Here is a 25,815-nt window from a genome sequence, read left to right as displayed (position 1 = left end):
CAAATAATGGGCAGAATTCCTGACAAGCTGATCTCTCCATGCCCGACAGTCCTACCAAATAATGGGCAGAATTCCTGGCAAGCTGAGCTCTCCATGCCTGACAGTCCTACCAAATAATGGGCAGAATTCCTGGCAAGCTGATCTCTCCATGCCCGACAGTCCTACCAAATAATGGGCAGAATTCCTGGCAGGCTGATCTCTCCATGCCCGACAGTCCTACCAAATAATGGGCAGAATTCCTGGCAAGCTGATCTCTCCATGCCCGACAGTCCTACCAAATAATGGGCAGAATTCCTGGCAGGCTGATCTCTCCATGCCTGACAGTCCTACCCAATAATGGGCAGAATTCCTGGCAAGCTGATCTCTCCATGCCCGACAGTCCTACCAAATAATGGGCAGAATTCCTGGCAAGCTGATCCCTCCATGCCCGACAGTCCTACCAAATAATGGGCAGAATTCCTGGCAAGCTGATCTCTCCATGCCCGACAGTCCTACCAAATAATGGGCAGAATTCCTGGCAAGCTGATCTCTCCATGCCCGACAGTCCTACCAAATAATGGGCAGAATTCCTGGCAAGCTGATCCCTCCATGCCCGACAGTCCTACCAAATAATGGGCAGAATTCCTGGCAAGCTGATCTCTCCATGCCCGACAGTCCTACCAAATAATGGGCAGAATTCCTGGCAAGCTGATCTCTCCATGCCCGACAGTCCTACCAAATAATGGGCAGAATTCCTGGCAAGCTGATCTCTCCATGCCCGACAGTCCTACCAAATAATGGGCAGAATTCCTGGCAAGCTGATCCCTCCATGCCCGACAGTCCTACCAAATAATGGGCAGAATTCCTGGCAAGCTGATCTCTCCGTGCCCGACAGTCCTACCAAATAATGGGCAGAATTCCTGGCAAACCCTGATCTCTCCATGCCCGACAGTCCTACCAAATAATGGGCAGAATTCCTGGCAAGCTGATCTCTCCATGCCTGACAGTCCTACCAAATAATGGGCAGAATTCCTGGCAAGCTGATCTCTGCATGCCCGACAGTCCTACCAAATAATGGGCAGAATTCCTGGCAAGCTGATCCCTCCATGCCCGACAGTCCTACCAAATAATGGGCAGAATTCCTGGCAGGCTGATCTCTCCATGCCTGACAGACCTACCAAATAATGGGCAGAATTCCTGGCAAACCCTGATCTCTCCATGCCTGACAGTCCTACCAAATAATGGGCAGAATTCCTGACAAGCTGATCTCTCCATGCCTGACAGTCCTACCAAATAATGGGCAGAATTCCTGGCAAGCTGATCTCTCCATGCCTGACAGTCCTACCAAATAATGGGCAGTATTCCTGGCAAGCTGATCTCTCCATGCCTGACAGTCCTACCAAATAATGGGCAGAATTCCTGGCAAGCTGATCTCTCCATGCCTGACAGTCCTACCAAATAATGGGCAGAATTCCTGGCAAGCTGATCTCTCCATGCCTGACAGTCCTACCAAATAATGGGCAGAATTCCTGGCAAGCTGAGCTCTCCATGCCCGACAGTCCTACCAAATAATGGGCAGAATTCCTGGCAAGCTGATCTCTCCATGCCCGACAGTCCTACCAAATAATGGGCAGAATTCCTGGCAAGCTGATCTCTCCATGCCTGACAGTCCTACCAAATAATGGGCAGAATTCCTGGCAAGCTGAGCTCTCCATGCCCGACAGTCCTACCAAATAATGGGCAGAATTCCTAGCAAGCTGATCTCTCCATGCCCGACAGTCCTACCAAATAATGGGCAGAATTCCTGGCAAGCTGATCTCTCCGTGCCCGACAGTCCTACCAAATAATGGGCAGAATTCCTGGCAAGCTGATCTCTCCATGCCCGACAGTCCTGCCAAATAATGGGCAGAATTCCTGGCAGGCTGATCTCTCCATGCCCGACAGTCCTACCAAATAATGGGCAGAATTCCTGGCGAGCTGATCTCTCCATGCCCGACAGTCCTACCAAATAATGGGCAGAATTCCTGGCAAGCTGATCTCTCCGTGCCTGACAGTCCTACCAAATAATGGGCAGAATTCCTGGCAGGCTGATCTCTCCATGCCCGACAGTCCTGCCAAATAATGGGCAGAATTCCTGGCAGGCTGATCTCTCCGTGCCTGACAGTCCTACCAAATAATGGGCAGAATTCCTGGCAAGCTGATCTCTCCGTGCCCGACAGTCCTACCAAATAATGGGCAGAATTCCTGGCAAGCTGATCTCTCCATGCCTGACAGTCCTACCAAATAATGGGCAGAATTCCTGGCAGGCTGATCTCTCCATGCCCGACAGTCCTACCAAATAATGGGCAGAATTCCTGGCGAGCTGATCTCTCCATGCCCGACAGTCCTACCAAATAATGGGCAGAATTCCTGGCGAGCTGATCTCTCCATGCCCGACAGTCCTACCAAATAATGGGCAGAATTCCTGGCGAGCTGATCTCTCCATGCCCGACAGTCCTACCAAATAATGGGCAGAATTCCTGGCAAGCTGATCTCTCCATGCCCGACAGTCCTGCCAAATAATGGGCAGAATTCCTGGCAAGCTGATCTCTTCGTGCCCGACAGTCCTGCCAAATAATGGGCAGAATTCCTGGCAAGCTGATCTCTCCATGCCCGACAGTCCTACCAAATAATGGGCAGAATTCCTGGCAAGCTGATCTCTCCATGCCTGACAGTCCTACCAAATAATGGGCAGAATTCCTGGCAAGCTGATCTCTCCATGCCCGACAGTCCTGCCAAATAATGGGCAGAATTCCTGGCAGGCTGATCTCTCCATGCCTGACAGTCCTACCAAATAATGGGCAGTATTCCTGGCAAGCTGATCTCTCCATGCCTGACAGTCCTACCAAATAATGGGCAGAATTCCTGGCAAGCTGATCTCTCCATGCCCGACAGTCCTACCAAATAATGGGCAGAATTCCTGGCGAGCTGATCTCTCCATGCCCGACAGTCCTACCTAATAATGGGCAGAATTCCTGGCGAGCTGATCTCTCCGTGCCTGACAGTCCTACCAAATAATGGGCAGAATTCCTGGCAAGCTGATCTCTCCATGCCCGACAGTCCTACCAAATAATGGGCAGAATTCCTGACAAGCTGATCTCTCCATGCCCGACAGTCCTACCAAATAATGGGCAGAATTCCTGGCAAGCTGATCTCTCCGTGCCCGACAGTCCTACCAAATAATGGGCAGAATTCCTGGCAGGCTGATCTCTCCATGCCTGACAGTCCTACCAAATAATGGGCAGAATTCCTGGCAAGCTGATCTCTCCATGCCTGACAGTCCTACCAAATAATGGGCAGAATTCCTGGCAAGCTGATCTCTCCATGCCTGACAGTCCTACCAAATAATGGGCAGAATTCCTGGCGAGCTGATCTCTCCATGCCCGACAGTCCTACCAAATAATGGGCAGAATTCCTGGCAAACCCTGATCTCTCCATGCCCGACAGTCCTGCCAAATGATGGGCAGAATTCCTGGCAAGCTGAGCTCTCCATGCCCGACAGTCCTACCAAATAATGGGCAGAATTCCTGGCGAGCTGATCTCTCCATGCCCGACAGTCCTACCAAATAATGGGCAGAATTCCTGGCGAGCTGATCTCTCCATGCCTGACAGTCCTACCAAATAATGGGCAGAATTCCTGGCAAGCTGAGCTCTCCATGCCCGACAGTCCTACCAAATAATGGGCAGAATTCCTGGCAAGCTGATCTCTCCATGCCTGACAGTCCTACCAAATAATGGGCAGAATTCCTGGCAGGCTGATCTCTCCATGCCCGACAGTCCTACCAAATAATGGGCAGAATTCCTGACAAGCTTATCTCTCCATGCCCGACAGTCCTACCAAATAATGGGCAGAATTCCTGGCAAGCTGATCTCTCCATGCCCGACAGTCCTACCAAATAATGGGCAGAATTCCTGGCAAGCTGATCTCTCCATGCCTGACAGTCCTACCAAATAATGGGCAGAATTCCTGGCAAGCTGATCTCTCCATGCCCGACAGTCCTGCCAAATAATGGGCAGAATTCCTGGCAGGCTGATCTCTCCATGCCTGACAGTCCTACCAAATAATGGGCAGTATTCCTGGCGAGCTGAGCTCTCCGTGCCTGACAGTCCTACCAAATAATGGGCAGAATTCCTGGCAAGCTGATCTCTCCATGCCCGACAGTCCTACCAAATAATGGGCAGAATTCCTGGCAGGCTGATCTCTCCATGCCCGACAGTCCTACCAAATAATGGGCAGAATTCCTGGCAAGCTGATCTCTCCATGCCCGACAGTCCTACCAAATAATGGGCAGAATTCCTGGCAAGCTGATCTCTCCATGCCCGACAGTCCTACCAAATAATGAGCAGAATTCCTGGCAGGCTGATCTCTCCATGCCCGACAGTCCTACCAAATAATGGGCAGAATTCCTGGCGAGCTGATCTCTCCATGCCCGACAGTCCTACCAAATAATGGGCAGAATTCCTGGCGAGCTGATCTCTCCATGCCCGACAGTCCTACCAAATAATGGGCAGAATTCCTGGCAAGCTGATCTCTCCATGCCCGACAGTCCTACCAAATAATGGGCAGAATTCCTGGCAAACCCTGATCTCTCCATGCCCGACAGTCCTGCCAAATAATGGGCAGAATTCCTGGCGAGCTGATCTCTCCATGCCTGACAGTCCTACCAAATAATGGGCAGAATTCCTGGCAGGCTGATCTCTCCATGCCCGACAGTCCTACCAAATAATGGGCAGAATTCCTGGCAAGCTGATCTCTCCGTGCCCGACAGTCCTACCAAATAATGGGCAGAATTCCTGGCAAGCTGATCTCTCCATGCCCGACAGTCCTACCAAATAATGGGCAGAATTCCTGGCAAGCTGATCTCTCCGTGCCCGACAGTCCTACCAAATAATGGGCAGAATTCCTGGCAAGCTGATCTCTCCGTGCCTGACAGTCCTACCAAATAATGGGCAGAATTCCTGGCAAGCTGATCTCTGCATGCCCGACAGTCCTACCAAATAATGGGCAGAATTCCTGGCAAACCCTGATCTCTCCATGCCCGACAGTCCTACCAAATAATGGGCAGAATTCCTGGCAAGCTGATCTCTCCATGCCCGACAGTCCTACCAAATAATGGGCAGAATTCCTGGCAAGCTGATCTCTCCATGCCTGACAGTCCTGCCAAATAATGGGCAGAATTCCTGGCGAGCTGATCTCTCCATGCCCGACAGTCCTACCAAATAATGGGCAGAATTCCTGGCAAACCCTGATCTCTCCATGCCTGACAGTCCTACCAAATAATGGGCAGAATTCCTGGCAAGCTGATCTCTCCATGCCCGACAGTCCTACCAAATAATGGGCAGAATTCCTGGCAAGCTGATCTCTCCATGCCCGACAGTCCTACCAAATAATGGGCAGAATTCCTGGCAAGCTGATCTCTCCATGCCTGACAGTCCTACCAAATAATGGGCAGAATTCCTGACAAGCTGATCTCTCCATGCCTGACAGTCCTACCAAATAATGGGCAGAATTCCTGGCAAGCTGATCTCTCCATGCCCGACAGTCCTACCAAATAATGGGCAGAATTCCTGGCAAGCTGATCTCTCCGTGCCCGACAGTCCTACCAAATAATTGGCAGAATGCCTGGCGAGCTGATCTCTCCGTGCCCGACAGTCCTACCAAATAATGGGCAGAATGCCTGGCGAGCTGATCTCTCCGTGCCCGACAGTCCTACCAAATAATGGGCAGAATTCCTGGCAAGCTGATATCTCCATGCCTGACAGTCCTGCCAAATAATGGGCAGAATTCCTGGCAGGCTGATCTCTCCATGCCCGACAGTCCTACCAAATAATGGGCAGAATTCCTGGCAAGCTGATCTCTCCATGCCCGACAGTCCTACCAAATAATGGGCAGAATTCCTGGCAAGCTGATCTCTCCATGCCCGACAGTCCTACCAAATAATGGGCAGAATTCCTGGCAAGCTGATCTCTCCATGCCTGACAGTCCTACCAAATAATGGGCAGAATTCCTGACAAGCTGATCTCTCCATGCCTGACAGTCCTACCAAATAATGGGCAGAATTCCTGGCAAGCTGATCTCTCCATGCCCGACAGTCCTACCAAATAATGGGCAGAATTCCTGGCAAGCTGATCTCTCCATGCCCGACAGTCCTACCAAATAATGGGCAGAATTCCTGGCAAGCTGATCTCTCCATGCCCGACAGTCCTACCAAATAATGGGCAGAATTCCTGGCAAGCTGATCTCTCCATGCCCGACAGTCCTACCAAATAATGGGCAGAATTCCTGGCAAGCTGATCTCTCCATGCCCGACAGTCCTACCAAATAATGGGCAGAATTCCTGGCAGGCTGATCTCTCCATGCCCGACAGTCCTGCCAAATAATGGGCAGAATTCCTGGCAGGCTGATCTCTCCATGCCTGACAGTCCTGCCAAATAATGGGCAGAATTCCTGGCGAGCTGATCTCTCCATGCCCGACAGTCCTACCAAATAATGGGCAGAATTCCTGGCAGGCTGATCTCTCCATGCCTGACAGTCCTACCAAATAATGGGCAGAATTCCTGGCAGGCTGATCTCTCCGTGCCCGACAGTCCTACCAAATAATGGGCAGAATTCCTGGCAGGCTGATCTCTCCGTGCCCGACAGTCCTACCAAATAATGGGCAGAATTCCTGGCAGGCTGATCTCTCCGTGCCCGACAGTCCTACCAAATAATGGGCAGAATTCCTGGCAAGCTGATCTCTCCATTCCTGACAGTCCTACCAAATAATGGGCAGAATTCCTGGCGAGCTGATCTCTCCATGCCCGACAGTCCTACCAAATAATGGGCAGAATTCCTGGCAAACCCTGATCTCTCCATGCCTGACAGTCCTACCAAATAATGGGCAGAATTCCTGGCAAGCTGATCTCTCCATGCCCGACAGTCCTACCAAATAATGGGCAGAATTCCTGGCAAGCTGATCTCTCCATGCCCGACAGTCCTACCAAATAATGGGCAGAATTCCTGGCAGGCTGATCTCTCCATGCCCGACAGTCCTGCCAAATAATGGGCAGAATTCCTGGCAGGCTGATCTCTCCATGCCTGACAGTCCTGCCAAATAATGGGCAGAATTCCTGGCGAGCTGATCTCTCCATGCCCGACAGTCCTACCAAATAATGGGCAGAATTCCTGGCAGGCTGATCTCTCCATGCCTGACAGTCCTACCAAATAATGGGCAGAATTCCTGGCAGGCTGATCTCTCCGTGCCCGACAGTCCTACCAAATAATGGGCAGAATTCCTGGCAGGCTGATCTCTCCGTGCCCGACAGTCCTACCAAATAATGGGCAGAATTCCTGGCAGGCTGATCTCTCCGTGCCCGACAGTCCTACCAAATAATGGGCAGAATTCCTGGCAAGCTGATCTCTCCATTCCTGACAGTCCTACCAAATAATGGGCAGAATTCCTGGCGAGCTGATCTCTCCATGCCCGACAGTCCTACCAAATAATGGGCAGAATTCCTGGCAAACCCTGATCTCTCCATGCCTGACAGTCCTACCAAATAATGGGCAGAATTCCTGGCAAGCTGATCTCTCCATGCCCGACAGTCCTACCAAATAATGGGCAGAATTCCTGGCAAGCTGATCTCTCCATGCCCGACAGTCCTACCAAATAATGGGCAGAATTCCTGGCAAGCTGATCTCTCCATGCCTGACAGTCCTACCAAATAATGGATTGCATGTTTGCATTCAGTAAGGCGTCATGAATTCATACATATAAAACCTGAGTAACAAACTGGAAAGTACGACTGACAACTTGTATTGCCTCTGTATGTGAGATTTGTGTGTGTGTGTGTATAGTGTGTGTGTGTGTGTACAGTGTGTGTGTGTGTGTGTGTGTGTGCGTGTGTGTACAGTGTGTGTGTGTGTGTGTGTGTGTGTGTACAGTGTGTGTGTACAGTGTGTGTGTGTGTACAGTGTGTGTGTGTGTGTGTGTGTCAAACTGACCTGAATAACTTGTCAAAAATTGTTAGATTCGTATGTTTGTATCGCCCTAAAAGTATGAATTATGAAGAAATGTGGATTGTCAGGGTTGCAGTGAGTGCGGCTGCACATTCTTGCAGGACATGATTTCTGTCAGCAGGGTGCTGCTACCCTTCAGGAAGACCCTGATAATAATTTCAAGGAAACCCTGATATGAAGGGAGTACACTAGAACTGAGGGGGATAATGGAGGCTGCCATATTTATTTCTTGTTAAACAATGCCATTTGCCTGGCTGTCCTGCTGATCTCTTTGGCTGCAGTAGTGTCTGAATCACACACCTGAAAGAAGGATGCAGCTAATCCAGTCTCACTTCAGTCAGAGCATCGGATCTGTATGCTTGTTCAGGGGCAGCAGGACAGCCAGGTAATGTGCATTGTGTAATAGGCTATAGTACAGTATGTCCATCTCCATATCCCTCTCATTTCAGGTGTGTGATGAGAGGCTGGCAGCATGTTGTTTCTAGAGTTCCAGTTTAATGTTAGTTATCAGGGATTTTCAGGTTTTTACACTGTGAGGTGACACAAGGCAGCCATATGTCACGTCTATGGCTCCTGCAGCCTCAGCTGGGTGTATCTGCAGTCATGCTGGGAGTCCTTGCATACTTCACTACCAGTAGCCAACAGAAATTGCTTATGGATGTGCTGGGTGGTCTGTCCTGGATGGATCCAGTGCAATATTGTCTCAGTGAAGTTACATAGCGGATGGATGGGGCTCCCACGTGGCACCGCGGTGCTCTTCTGGAGGTGGCAGGGATACATTCTGCCGGATACTGGAAGATCTACTGGGTTTGTGGAGAGGCCAACTATTCTAGGACTTAAAAGGGACTCCGAGCACCTCTCATGGGCATGCCTTTAAGACTCATACCAGTACTACAAAGTACTTAAAGATGCATACCTTTCTGTAGCTTGTGCTCTCCTCTTTCATTTGATGCCTGAATCGCCGCTCTACACCAAATAGTTTTCGTTTGATTGCAATGTAAAAATCGCGGCTGCCATCTTGGCTATATTATAACTTCCGGATCACCCCAGTCTTCTCTGTTAGAGAAGTGCATCACTGAATGAAGCAGGAAGAGGAAGTGACACGCATGGCCATTGCAAGAGGCTCCTCCAGAGGGGTCATAGCACGACTTTGTGCGAAGTCATCTGGCTTAAAGGCGCGCCCATGAGAGGTGCTCGGAGTCCCTTTAACTTCTCCACAGGATAAAGTCTAGGGTGGGAGGTCCGCTGTATCGCTGTTCTATGGTGTTATATCACTGGTTATCACCTGGAGGCCATGTTCCTATTGTCATTTAGAGAAGGGTCTCCCAACTCAGTCCTCCGGTACCTCCAACGCACTCTTGTGGAAATCCACAAAGGTAGTTAATGAGCTGAGACACTAATTACCTCACCTATGAGTGTTTGTGGTTTTCTGTAAAACATGCACTGTTGGGGGTGCTGGAGGAACTTAGATGAGAAACACTAATCTAGATTAGAGGGTGAAAGGTCAGCGCTAAAGCTCTCCAATGGAGGTATATCGCTGATCATCACCTGTAGACCATGATCTGGGCATTGTCCTGTCTGGAGAGGGATGGGAATTTTAAGGTCTCCAATAGTGCTCGATCAATAGTCTTTGCCTGGTGGTTATTGCCATGTGGATACGGAGAAGAGGTCTAGCGTTCTCCTATGGCTAGAACACTGTGCATTGCCTGGAAGCCATATGGTAGTTGTCACGAGTTTGGGGTGGGAGGTCATTTCTAGAGTTTTGTAGACCATGTGGTGATTGTCACACCCAGCCCTGGGTGATCGGTCAGCGGTGAGCTCCCCTTATGGTATTCCGTTGATTTCCTGATGACCATGTGCTGGTTTTCTCATGTAGAGCGTGAGCTGTGAGGTCACTTCTGGTGGAATTGTATGACTGGTGTCCATGTGATGGCTATTGTCACCTCACTGGTGGTCTTGTGTTGCAGTGAGACTCTCGCCTGGGCCAGCGCTCAGATCCACTGCCAGTTCCATGCAAGTGACAGCCGCGTTCAGCTACCAGCTAGTGAGGAGCCCAGACAGGATATCCAGGCTGTGAATGAGACAGTCTTCATCCCCAACAGAGGTGAGTGCTTGCTGCTCCACTCTGCCCTTCCTCAATAAGTCAGTGCAGCTCCTCTGTCCTTATCCTCGTTGTCTGCTCTTCCTTCCAGGGGAATGAGGGGCGGTACAGCTCCTCTGTCCTCTTCCTCATGGTCTTTCCTTCCTCCTCATGGTCTCCTCTTCCTTCCTCCTCATGGTTTCCTCTTCCTTCCTCCTCATGGTCTTCTCTTCCTTCCAGGAGAATTAGGGGCGGTACAGCTCCTCTGTCCACTTCCTCATGGTCTTTCCTTCCTCCTTATGGTCTCCTCTTCCTTCTTCCTCATGGTCTCCTCTTCCTTCTTCCTCATGGTCTCCTCTTCCTTCTTCCTCATGGTTTCCTCTTCCTTCTTCCTCATGGTCTCCTCTTCCTTCTTCCTCATGGTCTCCTCTTTCTTCCTCCTCATGGTCTCCTCTTCCTTCTTCCTCATGGTCTCCTCTTCCTTCTTCCTCATGGTCTCCTCTTCCTTCTTCCTCATGGTTTCCTCTTCCTTCTTCCTCATGGTCTCCTCTTCCTTTTTCCTCATGGTCTCCTCTGCCTTCTTCCTCATGGTCTCCTCTGCCTTCTTCCTCATGGTCTCCTCTTCCTTCCTCCTCATGGTCTCCTCTTCCTTCCTCCTCATGGTCTCCTCTTTCTTCCTCCTCATGGTCTCCTCTTCCTTCCTCCTCATGGTCTCCTCTTCCTTCTTCCTCATGGTCTCCTCTGCCTTCTTCCTCATGGTCTCCTCTTCCTTCTTCCTCATGGTCTCCTCTTCCTTCTTCCTCATGGTCTCCTCTTCCTTCCTCCTCATGGTCTCCTCTGCCTTCTTCCTCATGGTTTCCTCTTCCTTCCTCCTCATGGTTTCCTCTTCCTTCCTCCTCATGGTTTCCTCTTCCTTCCTCCTCATGGTCTCCTCTTCCTTCTTCCTCATGGTTTCCTCTTCCTTCTTCCTCATGGTCTCCTCTTCCTTCTTCCTCATGGTCTCCTCTTCCTTCTTCCTCATGGTCTCCTCTTCCTTCTTCCTCATGGTCTCCTCTTCCTTCTTCCTCATGGTCTCCTCTTCCTTCTTCCTCATGGTCTCCTCTTCCTTCTTCCTCATGGTTTCCTCTTCCTTCTTCCTCATGGTCTCCTCTGCCTTCTTCCTCATGGTCTCCTCTTACTTCTTCCTCATGGTCTCCTCTTCCTTCTTCCTCATGGTCTCCTCTTCCTTCTTCCTCATGGTCTCCTCTGTCCTCTTCCTCATGGTTTCCTCTGCCTTCTTCCTCATGGTCTCCTCTTCCTTCTTCCTCATGGTCTCCTCTGTCCTCTTCCTCATGGTTTCCTCTGCCTTCTTCCTCATGGTCTTTCCTTCCTCCTCATGGTCTCCTCTTCCTTCCTCCTCATGGTTTCCTCTTCCTTCCTCCTCATGGTCTTCTCTTCCTTCCAGGAGAATTAGGGGCGGTACAGCTCCTCTGTCCACTTCCTCATGGTCTTTCCTTCCTCCTTATGGTCTCCTCTTCCTTCTTCCTCATGGTCTCCTCTTCCTTCTTCCTCATGGTCTCCTCTTCCTTCTTCCTCATGGTCTCCTCTTTCTTCCTCCTCATGGTCTCCTCTTCCTTCTTCCTCATGGTCTCCTCTTCCTTCTTCCTCATGGTTTCCTCTTCCTTCTTCCTCATGGTCTCCTCTTCCTTTTTCCTCATGGTCTCCTCTGCCTTCTTCCTCATGGTCTCCTCTGCCTTCTTCCTCATGGTCTCCTCTTCCTTCCTCCTCATGGTCTCCTCTTCCTTCCTCCTCATGGTCTCCTCTTTCTTCCTCCTCATGGTCTCCTCTTCCTTCCTCCTCATGGTCTCCTCTTCCTTCTTCCTCATGGTCTCCTCTGCCTTCTTCCTCATGGTCTCCTCTTCCTTCTTCCTCATGGTCTCCTCTTCCTTCTTCCTCATGGTCTCCTCTTCCTTCCTCCTCATGGTCTCCTCTGCCTTCTTCCTCATGGTTTCCTCTTCCTTCCTCCTCATGGTTTCCTCTTCCTTCCTCCTCATGGTCTCCTCTTCCTTCTTCCTCATGGTCTCCTCTTCCTTCTTCCTCATGGTTTCCTCTTCCTTCTTCCTCATGGTCTCCTCTTCCTTCTTCCTCATGGTCTCCTCTTCCTTCTTCCTCATGGTCTCCTCTTCCTTCTTCCTCATGGTCTCCTCTTCCTTCTTCCTCATGGTCTCCTCTGCCTTCTTCCTCATGGTCTCCTCTGCCTTCTTCCTCATGGTCTCCTCTGCCTTCTTCCTCATGGTCTCCTCTGTCCTCTTCCTCATGGTTTCCTCTGCCTTCTTCCTCATGGTCTCCTCTTCCTTCTTCCTCATGGTCTCCTCTGTCCTCTTCCTCATGGTTTCCTCTGCCTTCTTCCTCATGGTTTCCTCTGCCTTCTTCCTCATGGTCTCCTCTTCCTTCTTCCTCATGGTCTCCTCTGTCCTCTTCCTCATGGTTTCCTCTGCCTTCTTCCTCATAGTCTTTCCTTCCTCCTTATGGTCTCCTCTTCCTTCTTCCTCATGGTCTCCTCTTCCTTCTTCCTCATGGTCTCCTCGTCCTCTTCCTCATGGTCTCCTCTTCCTTCTTCCTCATGGTTTCCTCTTCCTTCTTCCTCATGGTCTCCTCTGCCTTCTTCCTCATGGTCTCCTCTTACTTCTTCCTCATGGTCTCCTCTTCCTTCTTCCTCATGGTCTCCTCTTCCTTCTTCCTCATGGTCTCCTCTTCCTTCTTCCTCATGGTCTCCTCTTCCTTCTTCCTCATGGTTTCCTCTTCCTTCTTCCTCATGGTCTCCTCTTACTTCTTCCTCATGGTCTCCTCTTCCTTCTTCCTCATGGTCTCCTCTTCCTTCTTCCTCATGGTCTCCTCTTCCTTCTTCCTCATGGTCTCCTCTTCCTTCTTCCTCATGGTCTCCTCTTCCTTCTTCCTCATGGTCTCCTCTTCCTTCTTCCTCATGGTTTCCTCTGCCTTCTTCCTCATGGTCTCCTCTTCCTCATGGTCTCCTCTTCCTTCTTCCTCATGGTCTCCTCTCTCCTCTTCCTCATGGTTTCCTCTGCCTTCTTCCTCATGGTCTTTCCTTCCTCCTTATGGTCTCCTCTTCCTTCTTCCTCATGGTCTCCTCTTCCTTCTTCATCATGGTCTCCTCTTCCTTCTTCCTCATGGTCTCCTCTGTCCTCTTCCTCATGGTCTCCTCTGTCCTCTTCCTCATGGTCTCCTCTTCCTTTTTCCTCATGGTCTCCTCTTCCTTCTTCCTCATGGTCTCCTCTGTCCTCTTCCTCATGGTTTCCTCTTCCTTCTTCCTCATGGTCTCCTCATCCTTCTTCCTCATGGTCTCCTCTTCCTTCTTCCTCATGGTCTCCTCTGTCCTCTTCCTCATGGTTTCCTCTGCCTTCTTCCTCATGGTCTCCTCTTCCTTCTTCCTCATGGTCTCCTCTGTCCTCTTCCTCATGGTTTCCTCTGCCTTCTTCCTCATGGTCTCCTCTTCCTTCTTCCTCATGGTCTCCTCTGTCCTCTTCCTCATGGTTTCCTCTGCCTTCTTCCTCATGGTCTTTCCTTCCTCCTTATGGTCTCCTCTTCCTTCTTCCTCATGGTCTCCTCTTCCTTCTTCCTCATGGTCTCCTCTTCCTTCTTCCTCATGGTCTCCTCGTCCTCTTCCTCATGGTCTCCTCTTCCTTCTTCCTCATGGTTTCCTCTTCCTTCTTCCTCATGGTCTCCTCTTCCTTCTTCCTCATGGTCTCCTCTGCCTTCTTCCTCATGGTCTCCTCTTACTTCTTCCTCACGGTCTCCTCTTCCTTCTTCCTCATGGTCTCCTCTTCCTTCTTCCTCATGGTCTCCTCTTCCTTCTTCCTCATGGTTTCCTCTTCCTTCTTCCTCATGGTCTCCTCTTCCTTCTTCCTCATGGTGTCTCCTTCCTTCCTCCTCATGGTCTCCTCTTCCTTCTTCCTCATGGTCTCCTCTTCCTTCTTCCTCATGGTCTCCTCTTCCTTCTTCCTCATGGTTTCCTCTGCCTTCTTCCTCATGGTCTCCTCTTCCTTCTTCCTCATGGTCTCCTCTTCCTTCTTCCTCATGGTCTCCTCTCTCCTCTTCCTCATGGTTTCCTCTGCCTTCTTCCTCATGGTCTTTCCTTCCTCCTTATGGTCTCCTCTTCCTTCTTCCTCATGGTCTCCTCTTCCTTCTTCCTCATGGTCTCCTCTGTCCTCTTCCTCATGGTCTCCTCTTTTTCCTCATGGTCTCCTCTTTTTCCTCATGGTCTCCTCTTCCTTCTTCCTCATGGTCTCCTCTTCCTTCTTTCTCATGGTCTCCTCTTCCTTCTTCCTCATGGTCTCCTCTTCCTTCTTCCTCATGGTCTCCTCTGTCCTCTTCCTCATGGTTTCCTCTTCCTTCTTCCTCATGGTCTCCTCTTCCTTCTTCCTCATGGTCTCCTCTTCCTTCTTCCTCATGGTCTCCTCTTCCTTCTTCCTCATGGTCTCCTCTGTCCTCTTCCTCATGGTTTCCTCTGCCTTCTTCCTCATGGTCTCCTCTTCCTTCTTCCTCATGGTCTCCTCTGTCCTCTTCCTCATGGTTTCCTCTGCCTTCTTCCTCATGGTCTCCTCTTCCTTCTTCCTCATGGTCTCCTCTGTCCTCTTCCTCATGGTTTCCTCTGCCTTCTTCCTCATGGTCTTTCCTTCCTCCTTATGGTCTCCTCTTCCTTCTTCCTCATGGTCTCCTCTTCCTTCTTCCTCATGGTCTCCTCTTCCTTCTTCCTCATGGTCTCCTCTGTCCTCTTCCTCATGGTCTCCTCTGTCCTCTTCCTCATGGTCTCCTCTTCCTTCTTCCTCATGGTCTCCTCTTCCTTCTTCCTCATGGTCTCCTCTTCCTTCTTCCTCATGGTTTCCTCTTCCTTCTTCCTCATGGTTTCCTCTTCCTTCTTCCTCATGGTCTCCTCTTCCTTCTTCCTCATGGTCTCCTCTTCCTTCTTCCTCATGGTCTCCTCTTCCTTCTTCCTCATGGTCTCCTCTTCCTTCTTCCTCATGGTCTCCTCTGCCTTCTTCCTCATGGTCTCCTCTTCCTTCCTCCTCATGGTTTCCTCTTCCTTCTTCCTCATGGTCTCCTCTTCCTTCTTCCTCATGGTCTCCTCTTCCTTCTTCCTCATGGTCTCCTCTTCCTTCTTCCTCATGGTCTCCTCTTCCTTCTTCCTCATGGTCTCCTCTGTCCTCTTCCTCATGGTCTCCTCTTCCTTCTTCCTCATGGTCTCCTCTTCCTTCTTCCTCATGGTCTCCTCTTCCTTCTTCCTCATGGTCTCCTCTGTCTTCTTCCTCATGGTCTCCTCTGTCTTCTTCCTCATGGTCTCCTCTGTCTTCTTCCTCATGGTCTCCTCTGCCTTCTTCCTCATGGTCTCCTCTTCCTTCTTCCTCATGGTCTCCTCTGTCCTCTTCCTCATGGTTTCCTCTGCCTTCTTCCTCATGGTTTCCTCTGCCTTCTTCCTCATGGTCTCCTCTTCCTTCTTCCTCATGGTCTCCTCTTCCTTCTTCCTCATGGTCTCCTCTCTCCTCTTCCTCATGGTTTCCTCTGCCTTCTTCCTCATGGTCTTTCCTTCCTCCTTATGGTCTCCTCTTCCTTCTTCCTCATGGTCTCCTCTTCCTTCTTCCTCATGGTCTCCTCTTCCTTCTTCCTCATGGTTTCCTCTTCCTTCTTCCTCATGGTTTCCTCTTCCTTCTTCCTCATGGTCTCCTCTTCCTTCTTCCTCATGGTCTCCTCTTCCTTCTTCCTCATGGTCTCCTCTTCCTTCTTCCTCATGGTCTCCTCTTCCTTCTTCCTCATGGTCTCCTCTGTCCTCTTCCTCATGGTTTCCTCTTCCTTCTTCCTCATGGTCTCCTCTTCCTTCTTCCTCATGGTTTCCTCTGCCTTCTTCCTCATGGTCTCCTCTGCCTTCTTCCTCATGGTCTCCTCTTCCTTCCTCCTCATGGTTTCCTCTTCCTTCTTCCTCATGGTCTCCTCTTCCTTCTTCCTCATGGTCTCCTCTTCCTTCTTCCTCATGGTCTCCTCTGTCCTCTTCCTCATGGTCTCCTCTTCCTTCTTCCTCATGGTCTCCTCTTCCTTCTTCCTCATGGTCTCCTCTTCCTTCTTCCTCATGGTCTCCTCTGTCTTCTTCCTCATGGTCTCCTCTGTCTTCTTCCTCATGGTCTCCTCTGTCTTCTTCCTCATGGTCTCCTCTGCCTTCTTCCTCATGGTCTCCTCTTCCTTCTTCCTCATGGTCTCCTCTGTCCTCTTCCTCATGGTTTCCTCTGCCTTCTTCCTCATGGTTTCCTCTGCCTTCTTCCTCATGGTTTCCTCTGCCTTCTTCCTCATGGTCTCCTCTTCCTTCTTCCTCATGGTCTCCTCTTCCTTCTTCCTCATGGTCTCCTCTCTCCTCTTCCTCATGGTTTCCTCTGCCTTCTTCCTCATGGTCTTTCCTTCCTCCTTATGGTCTCCTCTTCCTTCTTCCTCATGGTCTCCTCTTCCTTCTTCCTCATGGTCTCCTCTTCCTTCTTCCTCATGGTCTCCTCTGTCCTCTTCCTCATGGTCTCCTCTTCCTTTTTTTTCATGGTCTCCTCTTCCTTCTTCCTCATGGTCTCCTCTTCCTTCTTCCTCATGGTCTCCTCTTCCTTCTTCCTCATGGTCTCCTCTTCCTTCTTCCTCATGGTCTCCTCTTCCTTCTTCCTCATGGTCTCCTCTTCCTTCTTCCTCATGGTCTTCTCCTCCTCCTTCCTCATGGTCTCCTCTTCCTTCTTCCTCATGGTTTCCTCTTCCTTCTTCCTCATGGTTTCCTCTTCCTTCTTCCTCATGGTCTCCTCTGCCTTCTTCCTCATGGTCTCCTCTTCCTTCTTCCTCATGGTCTCCTCTTCCTTCTTCCTCATGGTCTCCTCTTCCTTCTTCCTCATGGTCTCCTCTTCCTTCTTCCTCATGGTCTCCTCTTCCTTCTTCCTCATGGTCTCCTCTTCCTTCTTCCTCATGGTCTCCTCTTCCTTCTTCCTCATGGTCTCCTCTTCCTTCTTCCTCATGGTCTCCTCCTCCTCCTTCCTCATGGTCTCCTCTTCCTTCTTCCTCATGGTCTCCTCTTCCTTCTTCCTCATGGTGTCTCCTTCCTTCCTCCTCATGGTCTCCTCTTCCTTCTTCCTCATGGTTTCCTCTTCCTTCTTCCTCATGGTCTCCTCTTCCTTCTTCCTCATGGTCTCCTCTTCCTTCTTCCTCATGGTCTCCTCTTCCTTCTTCCTCATGGTCTCCTCTTCCTTCTTCCTCATGGTCTCCTCTTCCTTCTTCCTCATGGTCTCCTCTACCTTCTTCCTCATGGTCTCCTCTGTCCTCTTCCTCATGGTTTCCTCTTCCTTCTTCCTCATGGTCTCCTCTTCCTTCTTCCTCATGGTGTCTCCTTCCTTCCTCCTCATGGTCTCCTCTGCCTTCTTCCTCATGGTCTCCTCTGCCTTCTTCCTCATGGTCTCCTCTTCCTTCTTCCTCATGGTCTCCTCTTCCTTCTACCTCATGGTCTCCTCTTCCTTCTTCCTCATGGTCTCATCTGCCTTCTTCCTCATGGTCTCATCTTCCTTCTTCCTCATGGTCTCCTCTGCCTTCTTCCTCATGGTCTCCTCTGCCTTCTTCCTCATGGTCTCCTCTGCCTTCTTCCTCATGGTCTCCTCTGCCTTCTTCCTCATGGTCTCCTCTGCCTTCTTCCTCATGGTCTCCTCTTCCTTCTTCCTCATGGTCTCCTCTTCCTTCTTCCTCATGGTCTCCTCTTCCTTCTTCCTCATGGTCTTTCCTTCCTCCTTATGGTCTCCTCTTCCTTCTTCCTCATGGTCTCCTCTTCCTTCTTCCTCATGGTCTCCTCTTCCTTCTTCCTCATGGTCTCCTCTTCCTTCTTCCTCATGGTCTCCTCTGTCCTCTTCCTCATGGTCTCCTCTTCCTTTTTCCTCATGGTCTCCTCTTCCTTCTTCCTCATGGTCTCCTCTGTCCTCTTCCTCATGGTCTCCTCTTCCTTTTTCCTCATGGTCTCCTCTTCCTTCTTCCTCATGGTCTCCTCTTCCTTCTTCCTCATGGTTTCCTCTTCCTTCTTCCTCATGGTCTCCTCTTCCTTCTTCCTCATGGTGTCTCCTTCCTTCTTCCTCATGGTCTCCTCTTCCTTCTTCCTCATGGTCTCCTCTTCCTTCTTCCTCATGGTCTCCTCTTCCTTCTTCCTCATGGTCTCCTCTTCCTTCTTCCTCATGGTCTTCTCCTCCTCCTTCCTCATGGTCTCCTCTTCCTTCTTCCTCATGGTCTCCTCTTCCTTCTTCCTCATGGTCTCCTCCTCCTCCTTCCTCATGGTCTCCTCTTCCTTCTTCCTCATGGTCTCCTCTTCCTTCTTCCTCATGGTGTCTCCTTCCTTCCTCCTCATGGTCTCCTCTTCCTTCTTCCTCATGGTTTCCTCTTCCTTCTTCCTCATGGTCTCCTCTTCCTTCTTCCTCATGGTCTCCTCTTCCTTCTTCCTCATGGTCTCCTCTTCCTTCTTCCTCATGGTCTCCTCTGTCCTCTTCCTCATGGTTTCCTCTTCCTTCTTCCTCATGGTCTCCTCTTCCTTCTTCCTCATGGTGTCTCCTTCCTTCCTCCTCATGGTCTCCTCTGCCTTCTTCCTCATGGTCTCCTCTGCCTTTTTCCTCATGGTCTCCTCTTCCTTCTTCCTCATGGTCTCCTCTTCCTTCTACCTCATGGTCTCCTCTTCCTTCTTCCTCATGGTCTCATCTGCCTTCTTCCTCATGGTCTCATCTGCCTTCTTCCTCATGGTCTCCTCTGCCTTCTTCCTCATGGTCTCCTCTGCCTTCTTCCTCATGGTCTCCTCTGCCTTCTTCCTCATGGTCTCCTCTGCCTTCTTCCTCATGGTCTCCTCTGCCTTCTTCCTCATGGTCTCCTCTGCCTTCTTCCTCATGGTCTCCTCTGCCTTCTTCCTCATGGTCTCCTCTTCCTTCTTCCTCATGGTCTCCTCTTCCTTCTTCCTCATGGTCTTTCCTTCCTCCTCATGGTCTCCTCTTCCTTCTTCCTCATGGTCTCCTCTTCCTTCTTCCTCATGGTCTCCTCTTCCTTCTTCCTCATGGTCTCCTCTTCCTTCTTCCTCATGGTCTCCTCTGTCCTCTTCCTCATGGTCTCCTCTTCCTTTTTCCTCATGGTCTCCTCTTCCTTCTTCCTCATGGTCTCCTCTGTCCTCTTCCTCATGGTCTCCTCTTCCTTTTTCCTCATGGTCTCCTCTTCCTTCTTCCTCATGGTCTCCTCTTCCTTCTTCCTCATGGTTTCCTCTTCCTTCTTCCTCATGGTCTCCTCTTCCTTCTTCCTCATGGTGTCTCCTTCCTTCTTCCTCATGGTCTCCTCTTCCTTCTTCCTCATGGTCTCCTCTTCCTTCTTCCTCATGGTCTCCTCTTCCTTCTTCCTCATGGTCTCCTCTTCCTTCTTCCTCATGGTCTTCTCCTCCTCCTTCCTCATGGTCTCCTCTTCCTTCTTCCTCATGGTTTCCTCTTCCTTCTTCCTCATGGTTTCCTCTTCCTTCTTCCTCATGGTCTCCTCTTCCTTCTTCCTCATGGTCTCCTCTTCCTTCTTCCTCATGGTGTCTCCTTCCTTCCTCCTCATGGTCTCCTCTTCCTTCTTCCTCATGGTCTCCTCTTCCTTCTTCCTCATGGTCTCCTCTTCCTTCTTCCTCATGGTCTCCTCTTCCTTCTTCCTCATGGTCTCCTCTTCCTTCTTCCTCATGGTCTCCTCTTCCTTCTTCCTCATGGTCTCCTCTACCTTCTTCCTCATGGTCTCCTCTGTCCTCTTCCTCATGGTTTCCTCTTCCTTCTTCCTCATGGTCTCCTCTTCCTTCTTCCTCATGGTGTCTCCTTCCTTCCTCCTCATGGTCTCCTCTGCCTTCTTCCTCATGGTCTCCTCTGCCTTCTTCCTCATGGTCTCCTCTTCCTTCTTCCTCATGGTCTCCTCTTCCTTCTACCTCATGGTCTCCTCTTCCTTCTTCCTCATGGTCTCATCTGCCTTCTTCCTCATGGTCTCATCTTCCTTCTTCCTCATGGTCTCCTCTGCCTTCTTCCTCATGGTCTCCTCTGCCTTCTTCCTCATGGTCTCCTCTGCCTTCTTCCTCATGGTCTCCTCTGCCTTCTTCCTCATGGTCTCCTCTGCCTTCTTCCTCATGGTCTCCTCTTCCTTCTTCCTCATGGTCTCCTCTTCCTTCTTCCTCATGGTCTCCTCTTCCTTCTTCCTCATGGTCTTTCCTTCCTCCTTATGGTCTCCTCTTCCTTCTTCCTCATGGTCTCCTCTTCCTTCTTCCTCATGGTCTCCTCTTCCTTCTTCCTCATGGTCTCCTCTTCCTTCTTCCTCATGGTCTCCTCTGTCCTCTTCCTCATGGTCTCCTCTTCCTTTTTCCTCATGGTCTCCTCTTCCTTCTTCCTCATGGTCTCCTCTGTCCTCTTCCTCATGGTCTCCTCTTCCTTTTTCCTCATGGTCTCCTCTTCCTTCTTCCTCATGGTCTCCTCTTCCTTCTTCCTCATGGTTTCCTCTTCCTTCTTCCTCATGGTCTCCTCTTCCTTCTTCCTCATGGTGTCTCCTTCCTTCTTCCTCATGGTCTCCTCTTCCTTCTTCCTCATGGTCTCCTCTTCCTTCTTCCTCATGGTCTCCTCTTCCTTCTTCCTCATGGTCTCCTCTTCCTTCTTCCTCATGGTCTTCTCCTCCTCCTTCCTCATGGTCTCCTCTTCCTTCTTCCTCATGGTCTCCTCTTCCTTCTTCCTCATGGTCTCCTCCTCCTCCTTCCTCATGGTCTCCTCTTCCTTCTTCCTCATGGTCTCCTCTTCCTTCTTCCTCATGGTGTCTCCTTCCTTCCTCCTCATGGTCTCCTCTTCCTTCTTCCTCATGGTTTCCTCTTCCTTCTTCCTCATGGTCTCCTCTTCCTTCTTCCTCATGGTCTCCTCTTCCTTCTTCCTCATGGTCTCCTCTTCCTTCTTCCTCATGGTCTCCTCTGTCCTCTTCCTCATGGTTTCCTCTTCCTTCTTCCTCATGGTCTCCTCTTCCTTCTTCCTCATGGTGTCTCCTTCCTTCCTCCTCATGGTCTCCTCTGCCTTCTTCCTCATGGTCTCCTCTGCCTTTTTCCTCATGGTCTCCTCTTCCTTCTTCCTCATGGTCTCCTCTTCCTTCTACCTCATGGTCTCCTCTTCCTTCTTCCTCATGGTCTCATCTGCCTTCTTCCTCATGGTCTCATCTGCCTTCTTCCTCATGGTCTCCTCTGCCTTCTTCCTCATGGTCTCCTCTGCCTTCTTCCTCATGGTCTCCTCTGCCTTCTTCCTCATGGTCTCCTCTGCCTTCTTCCTCATGGTCTCCTCTGCCTTCTTCCTCATGGTCTCCTCTGCCTTCTTCCTCATGGTCTCCTCTGCCTTCTTCCTCATGGTCTCCTCTTCCTTCTTCCTCATGGTCTCCTCTTCCTTCTTCCTCATGGTCTTTCCTTCCTCCTCATGGTCTCCTCTTCCTTCTTCCTCATGGTCTCCTCTTCCTTCTTCCTCATGGTCTCCTCTTCCTTCTTCCTCATGGTCTCCTCTTCCTTCTTCCTCATGGTCTCCTCTGTCCTCTTCCTCATGGTCTCCTCTTCCTTTTTCCTCATGGTCTCCTCTTCCTTCTTCCTCATGGTCTCCTCTGTCCTCTTCCTCATGGTCTCCTCTTCCTTTTTCCTCATGGTCTCCTCTTCCTTCTTCCTCATGGTCTCCTCTTCCTTCTTCCTCATGGTTTCCTCTTCCTTCTTCCTCATGGTCTCCTCTTCCTTCTTCCTCATGGTGTCTCCTTCCTTCTTCCTCATGGTCTCCTCTTCCTTCTTCCTCATGGTCTCCTCTTCCTTCTTCCTCATGGTCTCCTCTTCCTTCTTCCTCATGGTCTCCTCTTCCTTCTTCCTCATGGTCTTCTCCTCCTCCTTCCTCATGGTCTCCTCTTCCTTCTTCCTCATGGTTTCCTCTTCCTTCTTCCTCATGGTTTCCTCTTCCTTCTTCCTCATGGTCTCCTCTGCCTTCTTCCTCATGGTCTCCTCTTCCTTCTTCCTCATGGTCTCCTCTTCCTTCTTCCTCATGGTCTCCTCTTCCTTCTTCCTCATGGTCTCCTCTTCCTTCTTCCTCATGGTCTCCTCTTCCTTCTTCCTCATGGTCTCCTCTTCCTTCTTCCTCATGGTCTCCTCCTCCTCCTTCCTCATGGTCTCCTCTTCCTTCTTCCTCATGGTCTCCTCTTCCTTCTTCCTCATGGTCTCCTCTGTCCTCTTCCTCATGGTTTCCTCTTCCTTCTTCCTCATGGTCTCCTCTTCCTTCTTCCTCATGGTGTCTCCTTCCTTCCTCCTCATGGTCTCCTCTGCCTTCTTCCTCATGGTCTCCTCTGCCTTCTTCCTCATGGTCTCCTCTGCCTTCTTCCTCATGGTCTCCTCTTCCTTCTTCCTCATGGTCTCCTCTTCCTTCTACCTCATGGTCTCCTCTTCCTTCTTCCTCATGGTCTCATCTGCCTTCTTCCTCATGGTCTCATCTGCCTTCTTCCTCATGGTCTCCTCTGCCTTCTTCCTCATGGTCTCCTCTGCCTTCTTCCTCATGGTCTCCTCTGCCTTCTTCCTCATGGTCTCCTCTTCCTTCTTCCTCATGGTCTCCTCTTCCTTCTTCCTCATGGTTTCCTCTTCCTTCTTCCTCATGGTCTTTCCTTCCTCCTTATGGTCTCCTCTTCCTTCTTCCTCATGGTCTCCTCTTCCTTCTTCCTCATGGTCTCCTCTTCCTTCTTCCTCATGGTCTCCTCTGTCCTCTTCCTCATGGTCTCCTCTTCCTTTTTCCTCATGGTCTCCTCTTCCTTCTTCCTCATGGTCTCCTCTTCCTTCTTCCTCATGGTTTCCTCTTCCTTCTTCCTCATGGTCTCCTCTTCCTTCTTCCTCATGGTGTCTCCTTCCTTCTTCCTCATGGTGTCTCCTTCCTTCTTCCTCATGGTCTCCTCTTCCTTCTTCCTCTTGGTCTCCTCTTCCTTCTTCCTCATGGTCTCCTCTTCCTTCTTCCTCATGGTTTCCTCTTCCTCCTTCCTCATGGTTTCCTCTTCCTTCTTCCTCATGGTTTCCTCTTCCTTCTTCCTCATGGTCTCCTCTTCCTTCTTCCTCATGGTCTCCTCTTCCTTCTTCCTCATGGTCTCCTCTTCCTTCTTCCTCATGGTCTTCTCCTCCTCCTTCCTCATGGTCTCCTCTTCCTTCTTCCTCATGGTTTCCTCTTCCTTCTTCCTCATGGTTTCCTCTGCCTTCTTCCTCATGGTCTCCTCTTCCTTCTTCCTCATGGTCTCCTCTTCCTTCTTCCTCATGGTCTCCTCTTCCTTCTTCCTCATGGTCTCCTCTTCCTTCTTCCTCATGGTCTCCTCTTCCTTCTTCCTCATGGTCTCCTCTTCCTTCTTCCTCATGGTCTCCTCTTCCTTCTTCCTCATGGTCTCCTCCTCCTCCTTCCTCATGGTCTCCTCTTCCTTCTTCCTCATGGTCTCCTCTTCCTTCTTCCTCATGGTGTCTCCTTCCTTCCTCCTCATGGTCTCCTCTTCCTTCTTCCTCATGGTCTCCTCTTCCTTCTTCCTCATGGTCTCCTCTGTCCTCTTCCTCATGGTCTCCTCTGTCCTCTTCCTCATGGTCTCCTCTTCCTTCTTCCTCATGGTTTCCTCTGCCTTCTTCCTCATGGTCTCCTCTTCCTTCTTCCTCATGGTCTCCTCTTCCTTCTTCCTCATGGTTTTCTCTTCCTTCTTCCTCATGGTGTCTCCTTCCTTCTTCCTCATGGTCTCCTCTTCCTTCTTCCTCATGGTCTCCTCTTCCTTCTTCCTCGTGGTCTCCTCTTCCTTCTTCCTCATGGTATCCTCTGTCCTCTTCCTCATGGTTTCCTCTTCCTTCTTCCTCATGGTCTCCTCTTCCTTCTTCCTCATGGTTTCCTCTTCCTTCTTCCTCATGGTCTCCTCTTCCTTCTTCCTCATGGTTTCCTCTTCCTTCTTCCTCATGGTTTCCTCTTCATTCTTCCTCATGGTGTCTCCTTCCTTCCTCCTCATTGTCTTCTCTTCCTTCCAGGAGAATTAGGGGCTGTACAGCTCCTCTGTCCACTTCCTCATGGTCTTCTTTTCCTTCCAGGTGAACAGGGGCCAGTGTAGCTCCTCTGTCCTCTTCCTCATGGTCTTCTCTTCCTTCCAGGTGAACAGGGGCCAGTGTAGCTCCTCTGTCCTCTTCCTCATGGTCTTCTCTTGCTTCCTCCTCATGGTCTTCTCTTCCTTCCAGGGGAACGGGGGCAGTGTATCCTCTCTACTCCACCCAAAATCCTCTTCTGTGACTTGAGGCTGGATCCTGGAGAAACCAAGTCCTGTAAGTGACATCACCGATATACTGGCTGGAGATACAGAACTGTTGTGTTGATGAGTCTCGAGCTTTGTGTTTTAACGGGGATGTCAGCAGATGGATGGATGATATAGGCGGAGGGTTGAGTGAACCATAGCCCATATGCGAAAAAGAGAGAACACCAAGAGCCCAATATAGTGTAGTATGTACTGGTAATGTATAATTGGAAGAGTAATAATATTTAATACAAACCAGGGTTACCAAGTAGGCAACCACTGTCAAAGCAGGTGGGGAGATTGTCCTGACCCCACTCAGGATTAAAAAGTCGCTCTCTGTAGTTGAAGAAGGAAGGATACAACCCTCCACCAAGGGTGGGCTCGATGTAGATAATAGGATAACAGAGGCACCAACAGGATAAAAAACACTAAAAGGACTTAAAAACCCATCTTGGTAATAGAGGAGGCAGTGGTGGACTCACCCCCTCCAAGCAGAACACACAACTGGATTTTTAGTCAAAATAATTTTATTGGATACTCCAAATAAAGTGCAACGCGTTTCACGGGATACAAACCCGCTTCATCAGGCAATAACAGATAGGAGTAAACAGCATCTGCCAGTATCATCAACACTGAGCGCCTCTGTGTATCATCACTGAGCGCCTCTGTGGGGTTAGGATCTGAGGCGCTCAGTGTTGATGATACTGGCAGATGCTGTTTACTCCTATCTGTTATTGCCTGATGAAGCGGGTTTGTATCCCGCGAAACGCGTTGCACTTTATTTGTAGTATCCAATAAAATTGTTTTGACTGAAAATCCACAGTCGTGTGTTCTGCTTGGAGGGGGTGAGTCCACCACTGCCTCCTCTATTACCAAGATGGGTTTTGAAGTTCTTTTAGTGTTTTTTATCCAGTTGGCGCCTCTGTTATCCTATTATCTACATAGCATATATGCAGCTGGCCTTGCTTTCCCCCCTACTGGTAGTGTGTGTACGTGTGTGTGTGTGTACGTGTGTGTGTGTGTGTACGTGTGTGTGTGTGTGTACGTGTGTGTACGTGTGTGTGTGTGTGTACGTGTGTGTGTGTACGTGTGTGTGTGTACGTGTGTGTGTGTACGTGTGTGTGTGTACGTGTGTGTGTGTACGTGTGTGTGTACGTGTGTGTGTGTACAGTGTGTGTGTGTGTACAGTGTGTGTGTGTGTACAGTGTGTGTGTGTGTGTACAGTGTGTGTGTGTGTGTGTACAGTGTGTGTACAGTGTGTGTGTACAGTGTGTGTGTGTGTGTACAGTGTGTGTGTGTGTACAGTGTGTGTGTGTGTGTGTGTGTGTGTGTGTGTGTACAGTGTGTGTGTGTGTGTGTGTGTGTGTGTGTGTGTGTGTATGTATGTACATGTGTGTGTGTGTAT

At 50.2% G+C, this 25,815-nt stretch overlaps 1 protein-coding gene across 2 annotated transcripts in view; it reads left to right on the top strand.

Annotated features, from left to right (window-relative positions):
* Positions 1-25,815, top strand: part of RGP1 (RGP1 homolog, RAB6A GEF complex partner 1) — a 114,772-nt gene that overhangs the window by 56,059 nt on the left and 32,898 nt on the right. For both annotated transcript variants that reach the window (XM_068253403.1, XM_068253414.1), the window contains exons 3-4: positions 9,982-10,118; positions 24,358-24,441. In XM_068253403.1, the coding sequence (XP_068109504.1) occupies positions 9,982-10,118; positions 24,358-24,441 (221 nt within the window). The remainder of the gene's footprint in view (positions 1-9,981; positions 10,119-24,357; positions 24,442-25,815) is intronic.

Source organism: Hyperolius riggenbachi, chromosome 1, assembly GCF_040937935.1.
Source record: "Hyperolius riggenbachi isolate aHypRig1 chromosome 1, aHypRig1.pri, whole genome shotgun sequence".
NCBI lineage: Eukaryota > Metazoa > Chordata > Amphibia > Anura > Hyperoliidae > Hyperolius > Hyperolius riggenbachi.
The sequence above is the reverse complement of the archived record's forward strand: the minus strand, read 5'-3'. Positions and strand labels throughout refer to the sequence as shown.